The 23,661-nt window shown below is 37.0% G+C and overlaps 1 protein-coding gene and 1 non-coding gene across 6 annotated transcripts in view; both read left to right on the forward strand.

Annotated features, from left to right (window-relative positions):
• MSR1 (macrophage scavenger receptor 1) overlaps positions 1-23,661 on the forward strand; it is a 109,710-nt gene that overhangs the window by 24,490 nt on the left and 61,559 nt on the right. For 2 of the 5 annotated variants that reach the window (XM_059155909.1, XM_059155913.1), the window contains exons 2-3: positions 15,669-15,775; positions 18,370-18,483. In XM_059155909.1, coding sequence (XP_059011892.1) covers positions 15,669-15,775; positions 18,370-18,483 — 221 coding nt within the window. Of the gene's footprint in view, positions 1-4,271; positions 4,428-10,343; positions 10,501-15,668; positions 15,776-18,369; positions 18,484-23,661 lie in introns of those variants that run through there. The other 3 variants (XM_059155910.1, XM_059155911.1, XM_059155912.1) reach the window with 3 other exon arrangements.
• Positions 18,718-18,800, forward strand: TRNAL-UAA (transfer RNA leucine (anticodon UAA)). The gene has a single exon. It is a non-coding gene; the product is annotated as a tRNA-Leu (tRNA).

A 23,661-nucleotide genomic window follows, 5' to 3' on the forward strand; every position in this document is an offset into this window, starting at 1 on the left:
GCAGCTTCTGTTCCAGGTAAGCTGATCTCATCTATGTGCCTTTGTACTTAAAATGTGGGTCTAAAATGTGGGTGGCCCTTGGCCCCAAGAGCTCAGTTTCTCTGATGGCTCCCCAAAAAAGACATTCGTTTTCAGTATGTTCAGTTTTTTTTCCTTGTTTTGTTTTCCAAATTTTACGGTTTGTTTTGTTTTGTTTTCACCTTTTTTCTTGGCATTGGGACAGGCATGATGACATACTTTCAAGCTCTTCACATGTTGAGGGGGACCTAGAAGTCTTTACTGCACTTTCTTTTATTTTTATTAATTTATTTATTTTAAAAGATTTTGATTTATTTATTTGGCAGACAAAGATCACAAGTAGGCAGGGAAGCAGGCAGAGGGACAGGAAGAAGCAGGCTCCCCGCCAAGCAGATGGAGGGCGCCATCCCAGGACTCTGGGATCACGATCTGAACCTAAGACAGAGGCGTTAATCCACTGAGCCACCCAGGCACCCCATGAACTTTTTTTTTTTTTAATATCCTTTCAGCGTAACAGTATTCATTGTTTCTGCACCACACCCAGTGCTCCATGCAATACGCATCCTCCTTATTTTATGTTAAAACAGAAACAGACATTTAGATCTAAATTCCATAGAATTTAGTTCTAAGTACCTTTGAAATATGATGCATTTGTAAATTAAATTAAAAATCCTACAAAAATACTGGAACTTGAATCAACAATATCACTTTAAGATTGTGCGGTTGAAGCAAAAACTTTTTTTAAGGATTTTATTTGTATTTATTTGAGAGAATGAGACAGAGCACACAAAGGGGAAGGGGGCAGAGGGAGAAGCAGACTCCCCACTGAGTAGGAAGCCTGACCTGGGGATGCTCAGTCCCAGGACCCTGAGATCATACTCTGAGCAGAAGGCAGATGCTTAACTGACTGAGCCACACAGGCATCCCAAGCCAAAACATTTCTATTAGATTTCATAAAAAGAAGGTTGTGCTTGGTTCTGATACCACACTTCAGGCTCTTAACTTCAATGAATACTTCAGTAGGAAACTTTTGTTTATGTAAAGTTATATAAAATGTTACTCATAGCATCATGGCTCTGCTTTTTTCCTATGTATAATCATCAAACAAAGTTCTGCTAGAATGCAGTTTTTCTTTTTCTTTTCTTTTTTTAAGATTTTACTTATTTATTTGAGAGAGCAAGCGAAATAGCGAGAGAGAACATGAGCAGGCAGAGAGGAGAAACAGGCTCCCCACTAAGCAAGTAGCCCGATGCCAGGGTTCAGTCCCGGGACCCTAGGATTATGATCTGAGCAAAAGGCAGCTGCTTAACCGACTGAGCCACCCAGGTGCCCTAGAATGGAATTTTTTAATATCAGTTTGGATGAAGCAGATTTTGGTGGTTCTTTAAGTGCACTATATTCACATGGAGAGATGTATCCATTGCAACATTATGAAAAACTGTACTTAAATCACTGCTTTGGGTTCAGAGTATAAAAAATGTTATCTTTCAAATTTATCGCATAAATATAAATATAGCTTACCTTATCGCTAATGACCTGTTGCAATTTTAGATACATAAAAGTATCTCTTAATGAGTTTAAATGTGTGTGTGTGTGTATATATATATTATATATATATACATATATATAATATATATATATATTTAGTTCAGCATGCACCTATCTCTACCACAATAAGCCTCATGAAACTGAAGTCAATTTTTTTTGGATGTATTTATTTATTTATTTGCCAGAGAGATAGAGCGATCACAAGTAGGCAGAGAGGCAGGCAGAGAGAGAGGAGGAAGCAGGCTCCCTGCTGAGCAGAGAGCCCGATGCAGGGCTTGATCCCAGGACCCTGAGATCATGACATGAGCCAAAGGCAGAGGCTTTAACCCACTGAGCCACCCAGGTGCCCCTGAAGTCAATTTTTTACTGTAAAACTTTATTTGCACATTGGCATAATGTTACATAGCCTTTGTAACATAATGTTACATAGCCTATAATGTTACATATGTCTAGACACATATGTTCACAAGGAACCTAAAGGAAATCACTGGAATCCCAGGGCAGTAACTGATAGTAAAGTCACTATGTAGATGGTCTGATAAGTCCCCAAGTTTGTGGTTCGCTTTCCAAGACCCCTGAGAATACATCCCGTGATTACAGGCTGAGAAAAAAAAAATGTCTTGCACCTTGTTTAGAAATCAGACTTTATTGGATTTGAGAACCAGCTCTGATGACTCATACTTCTGTGATCTTGACCAATATACTTAATGCCTCTAAGGCTCAGTTTCTTAATTGGGAAAATGACCTCTAACAAAGTTGCTGTGAAGTCCAGCGGAATGACGAATGTAAAGCCGCAACTTCTTGACATTCCTTGTTCTTTCAGTTAATCATCCGCTTGACCTGAACGTTTTCCACCCAGTTATGGAAGTTATGTAAGGCATCTTCCATATAGTAAGACGTAACAGCTAATATCATTGTTGTGTAGTATAATAGTAACATACACATATATGTAGTTGACTCTTGAACAACACATGAGGGTTAGGGGTATTGACTTTCCAACCCCCCCCAACACACCTTAAGATATACATTAGGTTTTGACTCCCCTAACATTTAACTACTAATAGTTTACTATTGACTGGAAGCCTTAACAATAATGTAAACAGTGGATTAACACATGTTTTTTATATTATACACTATATTCTTATAATAAAATACACTAGAACTGAGAAAATATTATTAAAGTCATAAGGAAGAAAAATACACTTATGGTACTATACTATATTTACTGAGAAAAATCCACGTGTGACGAGACTCGTATTGTTCAAACCCATTTTGTTCAAGGGTCATCTGTAATGTGTGTGTGTGTGTGTGTGTGTATATGTGTGTGTATACAAATACACAGAGACTGTGTGGTTGAGGATTGTGGAAGTAATCAAATAGAGAAAGAAGTGGTTCACATTATGGAAGTAAAAATATTTACATACAATATTACAGAGACATCCTAGAAATACAGTCCACTTGGACAGAAATGAATCTCATTAGGAGAGAATTTTGGAAAGTTGATGTCTTTGCTTCTTTTTCCCAGAGTCTGACTTTTTTAATCACATAGTGTTGACAGGGGCACATAAATTTAACAATATATGAAGGGGTTCTTAAACTGACAATATTTTAGGATGCCAAAAGGACCATATTCTATAATATGATGTATTTACAAATGATTACAAAGGAAATAGAGTTCTGATGTGCATCTCCAGTTCCTTTTCACTAAGAATTTGGTGATAAATTTAAACTAATGTGTTTAAGGAGTAGCCTAATGGCCCTCATGCTGATTCAGTCTGCACCCATGACTATGATCCTAACTTCTTGTCCAGAGCTGCCTGCCTAAATGGCTCTTCTGCTTGCTTAAATGCCTCTGGTACTATTACTGCTACCCTTTAAGAGTGGCTGTATGATACTGTTAATTTCTGTCTCCCAAACACTGGGTGCATTGTTCCTGCATCTGCAGTCTTTCTACCAGACCTATTGTCTTCTGAGATCATGTTCTGTGGTGTCTGTGGGCATCATGGCAAGACTGTTCTGGTGGTCTCTTTGTAGGAAGTATGATCCTTCCCTGTTAGAAGCACCAAGAAGTTTCTAGGAAACAACAATTAGATCTAAAAATGAGCTCATTAATATAAGTTGTATGTTTTGTGTGTGTGTCCTACTGGAATTTGAATGTGATCAAATGAGATGCAAAGTGTAAATTCTGACAAGCTGGTAGAAAGTGAAAGAACTTTCTTTCCTCGAACCCCATGCCTGGGGCCTCTTTCCTTCACTATACTCCTGGGGAAATCAATGAATTGTTAGGTGCTCAAAAGAGATCTCTAAGTAATGTTAACATCAGTATAGATAGAGCTGGGGAAGTGAACATTATTGGATTATTTTAGTAGGGATCCATCTCCTTCCTCATGTGTTTTGTGTTTGAAGCTAGATATGAGGGATATACACTGAGTCTTCTCTCAGTGTAGAATATGAAAGAGAAGGTAATTAGAATTAATAGAAGATAAAAAGATTAAACAATAATAGAAAATGAGAACGTTATAGAAGGCATATAGATTTTATAAAAAGGGAAAAATTAATCTGCTGCACATCATTGACCCTGTTACAATAAGCCTTTGTTTCTTTTTCATTTTACTTCTCCTCTTTTGTAATATCCTAAATGGGAAGAGGAATGAGTTATCTTACAAATTTAGATTTTGCAAACTTGGGCACTGATGAGAGTACTATTAAAATGCATTGTTAAGAAAAATTTTCAGGGCACAAATGTGTCATTTCCTTTCTTCATGAACCAGATGCTGAAATACTATGTGATAAAGATTTTAGGACTCAATTGTAAAGAGAGGGAAGTGGATAAATCAGTGCTGCTGTCTTTAGGACAAACGGTAAAAGAAGTTTATTTTAATGTTTTTCCAAAATTGCTTCCATTGGTTATATGGGTCTACTCTGTGTCTCTGTGTGTTTTGTGTTTGTGTGACAGTAAGATCTATATATGTTTATATATATAATCAATAACTTTTGGTAGCATTTTTTATCTATCACCAATAATCTGGTCTGGTTGTTTCAATGATTTTTTAAAAATAGAGATTTCTGCTAGGTTTTCTGTGAGTGAAAAATGTATGTCTGTGCATAAATATATATGAAGCATGCTAAGTACTTCATAGGTTAAACTAGCAAGAAATTTTTGACATATAATCGTCCATATTTTAAAAAAGTTATTGACCTTATTCAAGATATGATTGAGGCTCTTTTAATTAGTCTCATTTTCTTACTTATCATACAATACCTATTATTACCTGTATTTACTTATATAACAAATACTGGTTAGATATTTACTATAGGTACTTTGCTGAACTAGACATAGAGAAAGGATCAAAAAAGTAGAACATAGTCTGTCTTCAGGAAGTTCATAAACTAAGGCAAATAAGCATAATATAATCTGAACACCTTAAGTATTTGTAAGGGTGCTATAGATAACCACTGTGGGAATGTAGGAGAGGCCAGCATTACTTGGGGAAAAGGATTTGAGAAAGTCTTCATGAAGATATTTAAATCTAAGTTCATTTTGAAGAATGGATGAGATTTACACAGCATAAAATGGGGGTTAGCATTCTCATTGACCATGTAAAAATAGTGATAGAAAAGTCACAGAACTGAGATTGTGTATTATGCAGTATTTAGGAGCTAATATTCTGCAAGTACAGTACCTATATTTAAATCCGTCCTCCGTACTTCCTACTTGTAGAACATTAACTAGTTACTTAAACATTCTGGGTCTTGGTTTCCTAAGCTTGTAAAATGGAGAAAATATTGCTATATAGCTCATAGAGAGTCTGTGAGGGTAAAAAAAAGAAAAGTCCATATATTTAAAAAAAAAAGGTACTTAAAAATCATTATTTACTGATGGTACCTGTGTACCAGTCAATGTATGAAAATTATTTTAAGGTTTCATAATAATTCTTAAACCGATATTATAATCTTATTTTACATATATAAAGGAAGTTGCAATCAAATCAATTAAAGTATTTGATAAAGGTCACAGAGCTAGGAAATGGCACAGCGAGGATTCAGACCTAGACTTCCAGTTCAAGGATGAATTCACTACCAAGAATGAGCATCAGTGGCATCAGGATTATTTCCATTCTCACCTTAGTCCCTTTTATGGATATATTCCTTAGGTATAAAGCTGTTGGTTTTACAAATACATTAATTCTATTCCCATTCATATATATTTTTGACTGTTTGTACACAATCAGAGTTTTTGTTTTTAAATAATAAGAAAGTAACAGAGTTCTTACTTACCCCAAATCTTAAAAGGTGAAATTAAGGGTTTGTTGGTAAATCTGACTTGGAACAGTCTTCGAAGAAAGACTGTACCTTAAATATATATTATATGTAAAGACTTTATTCGTATCTATATTAAGGAAGTTCCACTGGGGCTTTGCAAGCAACTGATGTGAATAAACAAAAACTTAAGAAGACAAATAAATATATAATAAGAAATAACAATTGCATGAACTATCTCTTCCACACTAATATTAAATAAGATAAAAGCCACTTTGAGATATCATTTAGTTCCTATCAAAATCTAAATGATTCTAAAATAAATATTATTACTGAGTAATGGTAAATTCGGCTTAAAATGGCCATGACTACATAAACAGGATAGATACATTTGATGCATTACTATTTGGCCCATCAGTTTAAAGTTGAAAAAAAATAATTTGAAGTATGCAAATATTGATAAGCTTTTAAGGGAAATACATAAGACCAGCTGGAATGGTACCCCCATGGTATCAACCGTGTCATGTGGATATGTATGTACAAGATTCAAATTTCATCTGAAAAATGAGGGTATTTTTTTCTTGTATAAAGTGATGGGACGACAGAATTTTTTTTTTTATTGAAGTATAGGTACAGCTGACATACAACATTACATTGGTTCCAGGTGTAAAAAATGATGATTCCACATTTATATACATTACAAAATCATCAGATGGATAAGTCTAGTTACCATCTGTCACCATACAAATTATTTCGGTATTGACTGTGTTCGCTGTGCTGAACGTCACATCTCTAGTGACTTACTTATTCGACACTGGAAGTTTATACCTCTGAATCCCCTTCGCCCAGTTTGCCCACTCCCCAATTTTCTTTGCCTCTGGCAACCACTGGCTTGTTCTCTGTATTGATGAGTCTGTTCGTCTTTTGTTCTGCTTGTTTATTTGTTTTGTGAACTGACGATATTTGTCTTTCTCTGTCTGCCGTATTTCACTTAGCATAATATCCTTTTGGTCCATCAAGTACTGCCACCGATGGTAATATTTCATTTTTTATGGCTGAGTAATAGATAGAGATCTTATGAAGTACATCTTTATCCATTTACCTATTGATAGACACTTAGGTTGCTTTCATATCTCTGCTATTGTACATAACATTACAGTGAGCAAAGTGGTGCATATATTTTTCCAAATTGGTGTTTTTATTTTCTTCAGATAAATACCCAGAAGTGGAAATGCTGGCATATATCAAATTTCTTTTATTAATTTTTTGAGGAACCTCCATACTGCTTTCCACAGGGCTTGAAACAGTTGACACTCCCACCAAGCGTTCCTTTTGCTCCACATCCTTGCCAACACTTGTTCTTTCTTTTCTTACCTTTTTAATAACTAGTCATCCTAAAGTATGAAGCGATATCTCACTGTGGTTTTAATTTGCATTTTCCTAATAATGAGTGATGTTGAGATTGTTTTCATGTGTGTGTTGCTGATCTGAATGTCTTCTTTGGGAAAATGTTTATTCAGCTCCCCTGCCCCCTGCTTTTTTAAATCCAGCTGGTTTTTGTTTGTGCGGGCGGGGTTTTTGTTGTTGTTGTTTTGTTTTGTTGTGTGTTTTGGGGGGTTTTTTGGTGTTGAGTTGTGTGAGTTCTTTATATACTTTAAATATTAATCCCTTATTGGATAATATGATTTGCAAATATCTTCCCCCATCTGACCCAACTTATCTTTCATATTGTTACAATATTTTTATAATAAAAACAGGAAACACTGAAGGGTATGTTTCCAAACAGGTTAACACTGCAACACTTTCATTATGGTTTTCCTGTTGTAGCTTCTGTAAACTTTTCACCCACTTCATAAAAGGCTGATATTGCAGAAATGTGTTTCACTTCTCATGAGAACTTGCTTTTAATAGATTATACAACTCAAAAGATTTCACAATCCTTTTCCCGTGCATTGACACTTCGTAGGAATTGTAACTAAATGTGAGGTTACTTTTTCTCTTTGGAAATGACATTTACAGACACATTTGAATTGTTTGAATTGTTCACTGGGTGCTGACAAAACTTCGCATGTGTGTGTTCTCTAACATGACTAAAAATTACAATAATAATAATCATTGTAAAGAACTGAAGTAATCTGGTAAGTCTAATAAATGACTTTGAGGTAAAGTGAGAATACTTGGGGTGAAATTTTTTGTTTCAATTTAGTTATGCACAATTCAGAGAAAAACATTTTTTTGAGAAAAACATTTTATTTCATGATGTATAACAAAAGGACTTTTGAAAATTTCACATGAGAGAAATATGTACTTTTCTTGAGGCATAAACTCCAATATGAAAAATAGTCATAATTGTTTTTCATTTATTTATGTAATTTCTTTTTTTTTTAAGATTTTATTTGACAGAGAGAGAGAGATCACAAGTAGGCAGAGAGGCAGGCAGAGAGAGAGGGGGAAGCAGGCTCCCCGCTGAGCAGAGAGCCTGATGTGGGGCTCAATCCCAGGACCCTGAGATCATGACCTGAGCTGAAGGTAGAGGCTTAACCCACTGAGCCACCCAGGCACCCCTATTTATGTAATTTCTTATGATGCATTTGTGTATATGATGAACACCTGCTAAGTGCCAGGAACTTTCTGCTTATTGAACCAAAGAGAGAAAAATTCCAGAATCCTGGATCTAACTGGGGTGAAAGGGGACAGATAACAGACAAGATAAATAAGGAAAGAGTATTTCATGTTACTTGGTGATAAATATGGAGGGAATAAATCCAACAAGGAATGAGAAGAGGAAGTGAAAGAGATAGGTTAGGCTTCTGGGAAGTCAGGAGCTGTTTTGCAGTCAGCTATGGGTGAGAATAATCTAGAATAAAGCTCGGACTTCAGGTTTGGCTGCTGATGCGTTGCCTCTGTCTTACCCATATATGGCCTTATGTTTGTCTGACCGCATCCTGTATGCCCAAATACACAACAGATAGAAGGTACTAATAAATAATTATAATAACAATCAGCTAATATGAATGGATGATACACCAACATCACGAATTCTAGAAAAAGAAAAAGGTCAGTGTGGAAAAGACGTCATTATAACTAGTGATATTATTTAAAAAGTCTGATTGTGCAACTTGAGATCTGAGCTGGAGACACTGGCTTGGTCAGTACAAAGTTAACACCATGAGCCATAGAAGTAGATGAGATTCTCGGAAAGAGGATGGCATCTAAGAACAAAAGAAAATAACAGAAAATAGCAGCAGTCTTAGGACAGCACCATCTGTGATTAACCTAAACAGCTTTTTAAAAACATTTTTAACAAATATCATGGAGGACAAGGGGTGTTAGAGAGGAGAAGGGAGTTGGGGGAAATTGGAGGGGGAGGTGAATCATGAGAGACTGTGGACTCTGAAAAACAATCTGAGGGGTTTGAAGTGGCGGGGGGTGGGATGTTGGAGTACCAGGTGGTGGGTATTATAGAGGGCACGGATTGCATGGAGCACTGGGTGTGGTGAAAAAATAATGAATACTGTTTTTCTGAAAATAAATAAATTAATTTAATTTAAAAAAAAAAAAGAAAGAAATTAAAAATAGAACTTCCCTATGACCCTGCAATTGCACTCCTGGGTATTTACCCCAAAGATACAGATGTCATGAAAAGAAGGGCCATCTGTACCCCAGTGTTTATAGCAGCAATGGCCACGGTCGCCAAACTGTGGAGAGAACCAAGATGCCCTTCAATGGACAAATGGATAAGGAAGATGTGGTCCATATACACTATGGAGTATTATGCCTCCATCAGAAAGGATGAATACTCAACTTTTGTAACAACATGGACAGGACTGGAAGAGATTATGCTGAGTGAAATAAGTCTAGGAGAGAGAGTCAATTATCATATGGTTTCACTTATTTGTGGAGCATAACAAATAGCATGGAGGACATGGGGAGTTAGAGAGGAGAAGGGAGTTGAGGGAAATTGGAAGGGGAGGTGAACCATGAGAGACTATGGACTCTGAAAAACAATCTGAGGGGTTTGAAGTGGCGGGGAAGTGGGAGGTCGGGGTACCAGGTGGTGGGTATTAGAGAGGGCACGGATTGCATGGAGCACTGGGTGTAGTACAAAAATAATGAATACTGTTATGCTGAAAATAAATAAAAAATAAATTTAAAAAAATAAATAAAAGACTGAGCCACCAAAAAAAAAAAAAAAAAAAAAAAAAAAACATTTATGGAAAAGCATATATCAGTGTTTCTTACAGTTGATGCTTCATTAGCCTCTATAATCACTGCCCGGAAAACAAACAAGACTTCCCCTGATGTACCAGAGTAGCCAGATTGGAATGTTTTTCACTCATCATTCCACTCAACAGATGTTAGTGTTCATCTCCCTTCCAGCCCTCTGTACCTCTTGGGTTTTATATAGTCCAGATATGGTCAGTTGGGCTAGTCCATTTGTAGACATTTATTAGAGGGGTTTTTTTTTCAAAGTTTTTTTTTTTTTTAATGATTTTATTTATTTATTTGACAGAGAGAGAGAGAGAGAGATCACAAGTAGACAGAGAGGCAGACAGAGAGAGAGGAGGAAGCAGGCTCCCTGCTGAGCAGAGATCCCCATGCGGAGCTGGATCCCAGGACCCTGAGACCACGACCTGAGCCGAAGGCAGAGGCTTAACCCACTGAGCCATCCAGGTACCCCTCTTTTTCAGTTTTAATAAATCTACCCAAAGAAACTGTAGTTTGAAATCCAATAACTTGCACCATGTTTATCATCTGCATAAGGCCATAGAAGACAGATCAATGCTTAGAGGCCTAAAATAAAAACAAAACTGAGCCTCATCTCTAGTTCAGGTTGAAAGGGAAATAAATAAAATATTTAATGAACAGTGTATATTTTATACTAGTAATATAGACCAGGTCACTACTGCCAAAGCAAAGGATAATTTTTTTACGTAATTTATATAGGTTATTTCCTCAGTGTATTTTGGGTAGGTTGTGAAAGCCAGGTAAGTTTATGCAATCAGAAAAAGAAAAGAAGAGATTGATGAATAGAATGCCCCCAGCTGCATGCTTGTCTGACCTCGTCTGCTGGGCCTTCTGTCCCAAGTTGCTGCTTCTGTGACACTGATCCACTCTAGTCCCCATGCTGTCCATGCCCTCCTGCCCTTTAGTAGAGTTTTCCATCCCTTGGGTAGTCTTCTCATCCTAATTCCTGCTCACTCTTCAAAACTTTGATAAAGGTATTATCTGTTCTGTGTTCCAGCCTTGACCACCTACTCGCTCAAATAATTAATCACTCACTTTTGGACTATGTCTGTGCTGTGTGTGTGTGTGTGTGTTTGTGTGTGTACACACATACATACATACATACAATAATAGTAGTGAGATCACTGTCAGGTGATTTTTTTTTTTAAGACTTTATTTATGTATTTGTCAGAGAGAGAGAGCACAAGCAGGGGGAGCAGCAGGCAGAGGGACAGGCAGAGTCCCCACTGAGCAAGGAACCTGATGTAGGACTTGATCCCAGGACCCTGGGATCATGACCTGGGCTGAAGGCAGATGTTTCACTGACTGAGCCACCCAGGTGTGCCACTGTCAGATGATTATAAAGATTTTATTCTTCCATATTAATGCATAAGATCATTGGGGGTTGTGAATATTCTATGCACCTTGATCTTGGCCTCCTGGTGACTTGCTCTGTACTTGATATAATGACACATAATAAGAATTTGTTGGAAGGGTCTGCATGAAGGGATAGGTATTTCTATCTTAAAGTCATTGATTGGAAATATCCTAATACCATCTATTTTTTATTTGTTTTCATGGTAAGGCATCTAGCATTCTAGAACCAACTTAAGGAAAAAAAAAAAGTAGAATTCTTTCTTTCTCCCAAGAAAACTCCTTTAACTCTGTGGCTTATAGGAAACAAACTGAGGGTTGCTGGAGAGGAGACGGATGAGGGGATGGGGTAAGTGGCTGATGGACATTAGGGAGACACGTGATGGAAAGTGATGGAACGAGCATGTAACGACTGATGGCTCTCTACCTCTGACCTCTGAACTGACCTCTGCCTCTGAAACCAGTACATTAATTAATTGAATTTAAAGAAAAAAATTACAAATTTAGTTGAAAGAACATATGAAGCTTCTAACAAGAATATGGATAAAAATAACATTCATCCTGCTTTCTTGAGGCCAAGATTAGATCAGTAGATTATCATTCTGAATTTGCCACTTTCTTTCCTCTTTAAAATAATGAAATGGTAAGTTTTCTCTAAGGAGCATCCATATAGACTCTAACAGTTGTCAAATATGTATACAAAAACACACAGGCAGTGATTCGAGAGAGATCTTCAAAGACAACTTGAGGAACCTGTACTGTTGCTGAAATTCATGAACATATTTTTTTCATGAAAACAAATATGAAAAGCATGCTAACAATCAGATTGCTTAAGGCAAGTATGACAGAGAGAGAGAGAGATAAAGCTTCCAACCTTCCATCCATATCCGGGATTTATGTTGGAAGAGTGGTTCTCAAGGAGAAATAGGTATTTGGAAACGTGTGAGGATAAAGTTTTCGGGTTTTATTTATTTATTTATTTATTTATTTGTCAGGGAATTGTAACATAAGTAACAGAAGGATGAGGAAACATTATTGACACTTAGAGTAAAGATAGTCCTTCACAAAAAAGAGTTGTCGGAGCCACAATGCTACTGATGCTCCTCTGAGAACTACGATGGGAGGTGGCCATCGCTAGCTGCTGAATGGACCTGGCAAAGTAAAGATGGAGGCTAATGAGTGGCAGTGTCTCAACAGCATGACATAGTCACCCAGCCCTAAGATTTGGTTCAGCTCAAGGAATCTACCAGAAAAGTAAGACTATAGAATAGAAAGAAGGAGGGGGGGGAGGGGAGAAGGAAGGAAGGAGGAAGGAAGGATGGGTAGATCTGAATCACGGACACCACTCATTTGCCAGGAAGTTCTTTATCAGAAAAAACACACCATTTTGGTCACATGGATGTCCAAACATCCATCTTGTTTAAAAAACAAAAACAAAATTTATATATGACTAATATCTTACCAAAAAATATCTAGTCCCTTCATTCAGTAAATATGTATTAAGTATATTCTATATTATATTAAGTATATTCTATATTATAACCTATAATACAGAATATTATAGGTTGCTTTAGGGTCTGCTAATTGAATGTCAAATGAAAATAGACATGGGCCATCCTCTTATGTCACTCAAGGTCTAGAGAAATTTATCAGATTCAAAAGGTTTCATCTTTTTTACAAAAATATTTCCATCTAGAAGACTGAGTAACATAAGAGATCTTTCCTTTGCACTTAAGTGAAACGGAAGTTACACTATCACACAAAAGCCATGGTCATGCCCAAGGAGAAAGGGCCAGTAAGCAGCCTAAAAGAAAAAGACTGCTGGTTAATAGCAGGTATATATAAATGTATACTTTATGAGCCCATTTTTAAACATTTTTATTTAAATTCTAGTTAGTTAACATACAGTGCAATATTAGATTCTGGAGTAGAATTCAGGGGTCCATCACTTACATACAACACCCAGTGCTCATCACCCGTGCCCTCCTTAATCCCCATCACCCACTTAGCCCATCCCCAACCCAACTCCCTCCATCAACCCTTAGTCTGTTCTCTATCATTAGGAGTCTCTTAAGGTTCTCCCCTCTGTCCCCCTCCCCCAACATAGGTGTGAGCCCATTCTTTATAAACTAAGGTTAAAAGATAAACAGCTTTGCTACATAGTCCCAATTGCTTTGAACTGTAGTTTTAAAATGAATTCAGCTAAGCTTTCTTGTCATTTCAATTTTTAAAATTATTTGTTTGTTTTGCTTGGCAAGTAAAGCTATCATCCAAATCAAATAATAGAATAAATTAAAAAGGGGGAAATAGCAGGAGAGTCTGCATCTGAGTTATGCAATTTGGTTTCCTATAATGGTCAATTTTCCCAGATGTTTATTTCTTTCACTTTGTCTCTGTCTAAGAAAAGAGGATCTAAGTCCCTTCCCTTATGTCCCCTTTTTCCACAGTAGCCAAATCATTTAAAGATAGTCTTTGGTCTGCGGTGCCTGGGTGGCTCAGTGGGTTTATAGAAATTTAGCCAGTCCACAGAGTGATGTATATACAAAGATTGTCATTGCAAACCACAAAATAAAGAATCGCCTTTGTAATATTTAAAAACATATATATATATATTGAGAGTTTAGTCACATCCTTACTCGTCAATATCTCTCTCCAAAGCAGGATGAATGTTTGCATTTGAACGATTGGCCTCCATTTCCTGGACAGGATATGAGTCTGGTGTCCCAGAGCTGCCTGTGCACTCATTTAAAACCTCAGCTGTACTAAATCCCTAACTCAGCATTAGAGAAAATAAGGAATGATCAGAAGATGTTGACTTTATGCTAAATTTATCAATCAAGTGAACTGAACTGTTTCCAAGAAAAATCATACAATTTTTTCCATTGAAAAATAAAATGTGGTCTTTTGACTGGTGGCAGTCTGCATCATTAAGAAAATTTAATGGGGGGGAGGTGCACCTGGGTGACTCAGTCAGTTAAGCCTCTGCCTTTGGCGCAGGTCATGATCCCAGAGACCTGAGATGGAGCCCCAAGCCCAGCTCCATGCCCAGTGGGGAGTCTGCTTTTCCCCTTCCTCTGCCCCTCCCCATTTTTGTGCTCTGGCTCACTCTGCTCTCTCTCTCTCATATAAATAAATAAATAATCTTAAAAACAAGAAATAGAGGGAGAGAGAGAGAAAACTTGTTAGAATTGCATTCTTGACGCCCCCAACCTTAAATATCAGAAATTCTGGGGTGAGCCCCATCAGTCAGGCCTCTCAAAGGATTCTGATGCATCTTAAAGAGATACAGGCATAGATGATGTCATAGAATAAAACTGTGCTTACAAAGCTACAGAGACTTATCTGTGATGCTACCACTGTATGAGGGAAGCCCTGAAAGAAAACAACACAAAGAAGAAGAGAACAGGGAAATGAAGTTTTGCGGTGGTTTTAATCCAGTGGCTAGACTTTATCTTTCTCACACGATAAACAGATGCCTTGGCAAAAGAAAAACTGACTCATGAAGCTCTGATAAAAGATCACAGGAAATATTTGCTTCAAATTTTGCATAACTATTTGTTTTATCCAAAACCTTTGATGAAAGATCACAGGAAATATTTGCTCCAAATTTTGCCCAACTATTTGTTCTGAGGGAAATTCTTTTTCATTTCAGCTCAACAGTTGTTTTCTGGCACTTGGAAAAAGGTTGTGTATTTTTGTTTGTTTGTTTTTGTTTTTGTTTTTGTTTTTAGGTAAGGAAGACATGTTATCTCTCACTCTCAAAAAACACACGTCTATGCATCTGTAAACACAGATGTGCATTTGTCCATAGAAAGATACATGAGTAGATTTCATGCAGGTCTTTCAGTGTGAAAATTACAACTTATGGGTAGATACAATATATTGCTAGATATGGCAGATAGGTAAATTTAATTAATTGTACTTGTTCCCTTGCTAAAATTGAATTTGCTTTGTTTTTTAAGATGTTATTTCTTTGAGAGAGAGAGAGAGACAGTGAGAGACAGTGAGCAGGGGGAGGGGCGTAGGGAGAAGCAGAGTTCCCGATGAGCAGGGAGCCCCATGCGGGACTCTATCCCAGGCCTCTGGGATCATGATCTGAGCCAAAGGCAGATGCTCAACTGACTGAGCCACCCAGGCATCCCTAAAATTGAATTTTAATTTTAAATTGCCACTTGAGACATTATGCCAAGAGCCCTTGACCCTTCATGTGTAACTAAAGTGTTTTTCCACGTGTCTGACAGAAGTATGGAACAGTGGAATAGCTCTGAGGATCAACAGGATGACACTGATAACCGCTCAGAATCTGTGAAGTTTGATGCCCACTCCATGACAGCCTTGCTCCCTCTGTGTAAGTATGAGTGGGGTGCCTGTGGAGAGTGTCCTTACAGTCAGTGACACAACGTAAAATTATGGTCGTGGGACTTACCTTCCCTGTGTATGAATGTTAAGACTTAGTGGATGAGTAGGTCTTCTCTTTTGAGACAGAATAGAAAATCAGCTTAGGTTGGACGGAGGAAGCTTTGTTATAGGTTAAATTGGTCCACAGTGTTGAGCGCTGTTGAGAGGTCCTCTGACCTCTCAGCCACTAGATGAGGTCCTGGAAATAACTATACCCCTAACACCATTAATTAATATTTGAAAGTCATGTGTGGTATGTACTTGAATTAGTCTCCTAGAGCTGCTGTCACACATCACCAGAAATTGGGTAGCTTCCAACAACACTTGTTCTCTCACACCTCTGAAGGCCAGAAATCTGAAGTCCAAGTGTCAGCAAGCCCGTGCTCCCTTTCAAGGCTCTTGCTGGCCTCTCCCCAGCTCTAGTTGCTCCTGCCAATTTGTATTTTTCCTTGGCTTGTAACTGCATCACTCCTGTCTCTGCTTCCGTCTTCACAGGGTCTTCTTCCTGTGCTTCTGTGTGCTCTACTCTAGTCTTGTAAGGACGCCATCGTGGGACAAGGGCCCACATGAGTCCAGTATGATCTCACTTGATTACACCTGCAGAGACCCCCTGTTTCCAAATAAGGTCACGTTCACAGGTAGTTGGAGTTAAGACATCAGCGCTATCTTTTCAGCAGTGCTGAAACAGGTTTGCACGGTCACAAGAGCTCAAAAGAATCAGTGTTCGGTTATGTGTAGACAGGTTCTATTAAGGCGACAAGACAGAGTTTTCGCGTTCAATTCTGCCAAGCTTTAAAGGCTGAATAGATTCCACCGAAAGAGTAGGGTGGGTGAAAGAGGACCCATAGACATTTCAGTCGGAGGAAGCAGCATACGCGAGGGACAAGAAGGATGCGTTCCTACACAGGCAAAGCTGAAATACAGTCCATAACCCCAAGGAATGACAGGTTTTACGCACTACACAATCCATGGGTAGGAGGATGTGGCATGATGAGACAAGAGGGATTAAGACCCTAGTAAAAGCTGTGTAAGGTAGAGATGTTGAGAGATTGAGAAGGGAGCCCAGAAGCACTGGGGACAGAGAAAAAGCAGCAGGAACTTTGAAGAGCTACTTAAAAGGCAGAATGCAGAGGATCTGAGTATAAATTAAAGATAAGGGAGATCACCGATGAGTCTCAGGCACATTCAGCCTGGCAAAGGGTAGCCCATCTTGCTTGCTTTGTGGGTGGTTCTTTTTATTTTTTTAGTTCTTTCTCTCTTTTTTTGGTCTTTTTTTTTTTTAAGCATTTTAAAATTGTCATTTATTTACTAAGTTTTTTTTTTTTAAATTTATAATTTTTTATTTTTTATAAACATATATTTTTATCCCCAGGGGTACTTTGGTCTTATTTTTACTGAATTTTCTCTCCTTTCCCTTTCAATGCCTCGTAGAACATTAGTGAATAATATCTAGACTTTTATTTTTAATATGGGAACTTAAAACTTGAAAAAAAACCCTTTTTTATTCTGCAATGAAAGCAATGGACATAGGAAAGTAATTTTTTTTTTTTAATTAGAGAGAGAGAGATCACAAGTAGGCAGAGAGGCAGGCAGAGAGAGAGGGTGAAGCAGGCTCCCTGCTGTGCAGAGAGCCCGATGCGGGGCTTGATCCCAGGACCCTGGGATCATGACCTGAGATGAAGGCAGAGGCTTAACCGACTGAGCCACCCAGGGGCCCCAGGAAAGTAATTTTTAATGGATGTTTTATTCACCTAATCAGAGAAAATGTCTTCGTCCTCTATGAAGATTTCCCTCCACATTGAGTTAACTTTTCCACAATTAGTACCCCATTATGTGGATCACTATTCCAAGTAAGTGGATAATATGAAAATATTAATATTTTCTGAAATACCCAGAGGATGGGTTTCATTGATCCATTCTGAAGCTTCGTCAAAATGTGAATAGTCTTCTCTCATTTTTTAATGCATTCAAATCATATGAGGTATCCAAATACAGAATTATTGAGATGAAATTAGAAAAGAAGATTTGCATAATTATCATTGAAAACAGATGTCTCTTTTATCTGATTTAGACTCTGAAAAAAAATCATCATTATAGTTACTTGAGGAATGTGGTTTTTACACAGAATATATTCCCACATGAAACAGAATAAAATTTATGTTTGAATATATTGGTATCAATATTAAAAAATATCAGAAAAATTAAAATTTGTCAACTAAAGAATACTAAATTCTAAAATTTGTCTACTAAAATTTATCAACTAACAAATGCCCTCAAATGAGACAAGTACAAGTTGTAGAGGACAATAACTTTGTCGTGGATGTTTAGTTAATGGAAAGTAAATCATATGTTCATAATCATCCCTGGATTGGCTTTTCTTGTGATTGTTCCTTTTGCTTCCTACTGAATAAACAGGGGCAAATTTTTTGTTCCCCTTTTATTCCAATAGACTTGGTCATAATGATAGAATTGGATATTACCAAGATGTTAATTAAGTAAGAAAAACAAGTTTTCTAACAGCAGGTTGGGCTTTTGTTTTTTCAGATCCTAAAAATGGCCCCACCCTTCAAGAGAGACTGAAGTCCCTCAAAGCTGCACTGATTGCCCTTTATCTTCTTGTGTTGGTAGTGCTCGTGCCCATCGTCGGAATAATGGCAGGTACCATATTCTAGAGTTTTGAAACTCAGCAACTCATCCTGTGAATTCGTTGTTGTAGAAACAAAAAGAAGCATTCGGTCTTTTGTACAGGGGAGATTCACTAGGAAAACATCCATATCGTAAAGTGTTTCTCAAATTCATAAATTAAAAAAAAAAAAAATAGGTTCTTTAGAGTTAATAGGTTAAAAAAAAAATAGAATAGAGAATAGAAGATTGAGATACAAATACAGTGCCACCGGGATGGCCGAGTGGTTAAGGCGTTGGACTTAAGATCCAATGGGCATGTGCCCGCATGGGTTCGAACCCCACTCCTGGTAGGGGTGAGATTAGAGATACAAATACAGCTGTGCAGAGGTGCGATGGAATGGATTAGTCAGTTCCAAAAAATATGTTATCCCCTGGAGTCCTATGTACTTCTTGTGGTGGGTGGTGAATTTTATGATAAGTATTCTAGCCGCCAATGTGAAGATATGAGCAGGACCACTTACATGCACAATGCCTAAAACAAAGCAAGACAGCAACAAGAAAACAAGCCAGTTGTTTGAAAAAAAAAAAAAAGCTCTTCTGCTCCTGGCACTGAGAGGAGAAAGAAAGATTCCTGCAAGTCCTCACGGAGAGGAGATCTTGCACAATAATGGCCTTTATTTCAAGAACATCTTAGGCTAGTATTTAACGTTTCTAAAAATAGCCTGATGGCATCCCCTCAATCTAAAAAAACTAGAACACTTTAAAGGCACTACATCTTTGGCAAGTCTAACCTGAGGTAGGGATGAATTTGAGGGTTTCCACAGCGGTGGGTGGCTTGCAGTCAGATCTGTAAATATTATTTTGCCTTTTTGATGGATTGATTGGCGTTTGAATTTATGTGCCTTGTGGCTCTCCTGTTTCTGACAGGCAAAACGTCTGGACGTAGGCTTTCCCAGGCAGGGAGTAGGATACATTTTTATGTGCCTACGAGTCAGCCTAACCTTAAACACGAGGCCAAGCCTCCTCTGTGATAAGGCAACCTAAAGGAATATTCGAAGACAGAGCCAGAATTTGCTAAGAAATGATAATTAAACCACAACAGCTCTGATAGTAGCTGTCACTTTTGGGTATTTGCTGTGTCCAGACACTGGCCTTATAAATATTCCACAGATTATCTTAAGATTCCTTTACAGTTACCCTCAAGCAGGCATATACACATTCTCATTATCCACAAAAAGATACTAAGACTGCTCAGTGGTAGAGCTGCAGTTGCCACCATGAGTCTTGATTCCTTAATGTCTGTGGTCTGCTCTCTCCTGATGTAATTGAATTTTTAGAAAAAAATGGGATTGGCCAATTAACCCCCCCCCACACACACAGCAAAACAGTTTCCATAATTTTAGCCAAAAATTGTTTCCACAGGTAAAAATTAATTCCTGTTTTTGCCATTAAAAATAAAAATTAAAAAATAAATAAATTAAATTAAAAATAAGTTAAAAAATAAATAAAAACAAAAACCAACCACAACAAATGAAACTGACCAACCAAGCAAACCAACCACAACCATCTGTGGAAAAGGACCTGTTGTTACACAGCTGACTTCCTAATGAATTGAGATCATCTATATGCTGCTTATGTATATGCTTATGTTGATTTGAAATGCTCAGTTGAAAGACGCTTCATTGCTTGAGATCATTAGGTATAAGCTAGTAAGAATCTAGGTACGTTCCATCGCTTTTATAGAAACTGTGGCCTACAGAGTGAATGCCAGGGAGTTGGAACGTCTATCTAATAGTCATGGGCAGAATGGGCCAGTGAAGTCTGGAAAGAGTTTAGGGTTTGAAGCAAGTTCAAAATTTGGGGGCTATTAGAAAATACTACCAAGTTTCCACATTCATTGTTGGGTTGAAATGACTGATCCAAAGTAGTTTGGTTAGAAAAAAGAATGAAAGGATGAGAGAATGAAAGAAAGAGAAAGATAGAATTTGGTTCCCTAAAACTATAGCAGCCACCTACTAAGACTGACAAGAAGCTAAAAATGTTCAAATCTTATACGTTCACATTAGTACTCAAATTCAGCACAACTTGGAATAGATCTCACTGTTTCTGCCACACTTGAATAAACAATTGACAATCCGTTTTCAACTTGAATGAAGTTACGGATCAGAATATTTTCCAAAACCAAAACAAAATAAACGCAATACATATCTCTATTTGATATAAAAAATTATAAAGACAAACTGTATCTCTAAAAGATAGAAATTACTCTGTTTTGGCAAATATGAATTGATAGATGAAATAAAATTTTGTGCACAAAGACTCTATTTAAATTTCAAGGGTCTTATACAATGGAAGATCCTTCTTAATGATGAAGGCTTCTTCATATGCCATCATTTCTTAATGAGACTCCTAGATCCCTATCATACTACAGCAGAACGTCTCTGGCAATAAAATACAATCTAAGATTAATGCATATGTAATTGTTGCTGAAATACTGAAGATTCTTTAGCTCAAAATAATACAAATTTTTGGCAGGAGAAGATATTAGCAACATGAAGGAGTCAATGTAGATCTGTGAAATCAAATACCACTCTCTCCCTGGGGGTTTGCGCAAGCCATGAAAGTTTGTCTCCTTCAAATGTGAAATAGAAAAGTCACAAAATGCCATCTTAATGAAAGAAATGAACATTTGAAGGTCTGAAGTCTTTCATTCTTTACCTAGATTTATGATACAGTGTTAAACAGTTTTTTTGAAAAGTTAGGATTAGTTTTTATATAGGATTTGGGAAAACAAGCAGTGTTGTGTTTGTAAATCTGTAAGCAAAAATATAGTCTTTTTGTCAACTTTATGTTGAAGTCCATGTCAGATAGAAACCTTTGGTCAATGTGATATTTTGTCATTTCAAGTCTTCCCTTTCCATACTGTGAAAAAGATTTGCTTTATCCATTGAATAGAAATCATTTCCAAGGAAAGAAAAATTATATGGTTTGACCAATTATTAGATCACTATGCTTAGTAAAATAATGTGCAGAAACTATAGTGGTCATTTCAACGCCCAACCTCCCCCTAGATTTTTTTTTTATTAAACAGTATTAGTTTCCCATCAATATTTTCAAATATTGTGCATACAGACACATAAGTCACAGAATTTGAATCTAAAATATTAGTAACAAAACAGCTAAAAGCTATCAAATGCTTATCATATGCCAGTAAACAGTATAAACACTTTACATATATTCATGCACTTACTTATTTGAACACTGACTGTTAGTATCTATCATATAGTAAATAGAAGCACTGACAGAATAATTTGCCTGAGATCACAGATTAAAAAGGAAAGAACAAGAGTTGCTAAGCCAGGCAGTTCCACTTTAGAACCTGGATTTTTTAACTGCTACTTAGAAAAGGCAATAATCATCATGAAAGGAACATTTTTAAGGGACATCTTTGAAATAGTTTTGTAAAAATTGTTAGTTTGGGTTCCTATTAGAGTCAAAATCCATTCCCAGTTTTACATCCCCAGAATTCCTCAAGCAGTGCTCTATATGTGGTAGGTGCTCAATAAATAAATCATAGAATTAAGTGCCTGAATGAGGTTATAAGTCCAAAACTTTCTCCCCACACTTAAGATAATAAATGTGATGAGATCCAACTAAAACTTGTTTTTGTCTACTTCCATAATAAATTAAGAAGTGTAAAACACTACACACTCTGGATTATATAAAAATGTTGTCAAACATTTTACTCCAATAAATTAATTTTAAAGAATCTCACTAGGAAAACATGATATGATTTGGTTTTTTAAAATTGGGATTTAATTGCATATATCATTTTGTACTTGTTCCTAATATAATAATAGCTATAATAGCAGTCATCATCAACCAGCTTCTTTAAGTAAAGATGGTAAAGACTGTAACTGATCTAAAATATCTTTCATGGATGAAGCACTTTAGTTTGAACATAATTTTCCTAAGGGCCAGGTGTGTGCTATGGGATTTGTATGCCTTACCTCATGAATCCTCAAAACCACTGTTGGAAACAGTTACTACTTTTCCATCTTTGAGGAATTTAAGAAGCGAACTTTCCCAGAGTACCCTAGCTAATAATTGAGGAATGGAGTTAGGCAGCTGGTCTGGTGCAGTCACTCTGGAAAACAGCATGGAGGTTCTTCAAAAAGTTGAAAATAGAGCCACCCTACGACCCAGCAATCGTGCTACTGGGTATTTATCCTAAAGATACAAACGTAATGATCCAAAGGGGAACGTGCACCCCAGTGTTTATAGCAGTAATGTCCACAATAGCCAAACTATGGAAAGAGCCTAAATGCCCATCAACAGATGAATGGATAAAAAAGATGTTATTATATATATAATTATATATATAATTATGTTATTATATATATTATGTTATTATATATATATGTTATTATATATATATTATATATTATATATTATATTATATATATTATTTATTATATATTATATATATAATTATATATATAATTCCTCACTGATATGAGGAATTTGAGAAATAAGACAGAGGATCATAGTGGAAGGGAGGGAAAAATGAAACAAGATGAAACCAGAGATGGAGATAAACCATAAGATGCTCTTAATCTTAGGAAACAAACTGAGGGTTGCTGGAGGAGGGGGTGGGTGGGATGCGGTGGCGGGGGATGCCCATTGGGGAGGGTGTGTGTTGTGGTGAGTGCTGGGTGCTGTGTAACATGATGAATCACAGACCCGTACCCCTGAAACAAAAAATACATTATACAGTAATAAAAAAAAATAGCATCAGGCAGTTTATTCCTGAGTAAATACCAGCCTCTCATTTATGTAACAAGTAATCTTGAGCTTGAGGTAGAACTAATTATCTTTTATGTGTTATTTCCCTTAATTCTTAAAAATCCATAAGGCTGGGCGCCTGGGTGGCTCAGTGGGTTAAGCCGCTGCCTTCAGCTCAGGTCATGATCTCGGGGTCCTGGGATCGAGTCCCGCATCGGGCTCTCTGCTCAGCAGGGAGCCTGCTTCCCTCTCTCTCTCTCTGCCTGCCTCTCCATCTACTTGTGATTTCTCTCTGTCAAATAAATAAATAAAATCTTTAAAAAAAAAAAAAAAAAAAAAAAAAAAAAAAAATCCATAAGGCTGATACTATTGCCATATCATTTTTATTAAGAAAACTGATGTATCAGGTATAGATGTTTATGTAGA

The sequence above is a fragment of the Mustela lutreola genome, chromosome 18 (assembly GCF_030435805.1).
Source record: "Mustela lutreola isolate mMusLut2 chromosome 18, mMusLut2.pri, whole genome shotgun sequence".
Classification (NCBI taxonomy): Eukaryota; Metazoa; Chordata; class Mammalia; order Carnivora; family Mustelidae; genus Mustela; species Mustela lutreola.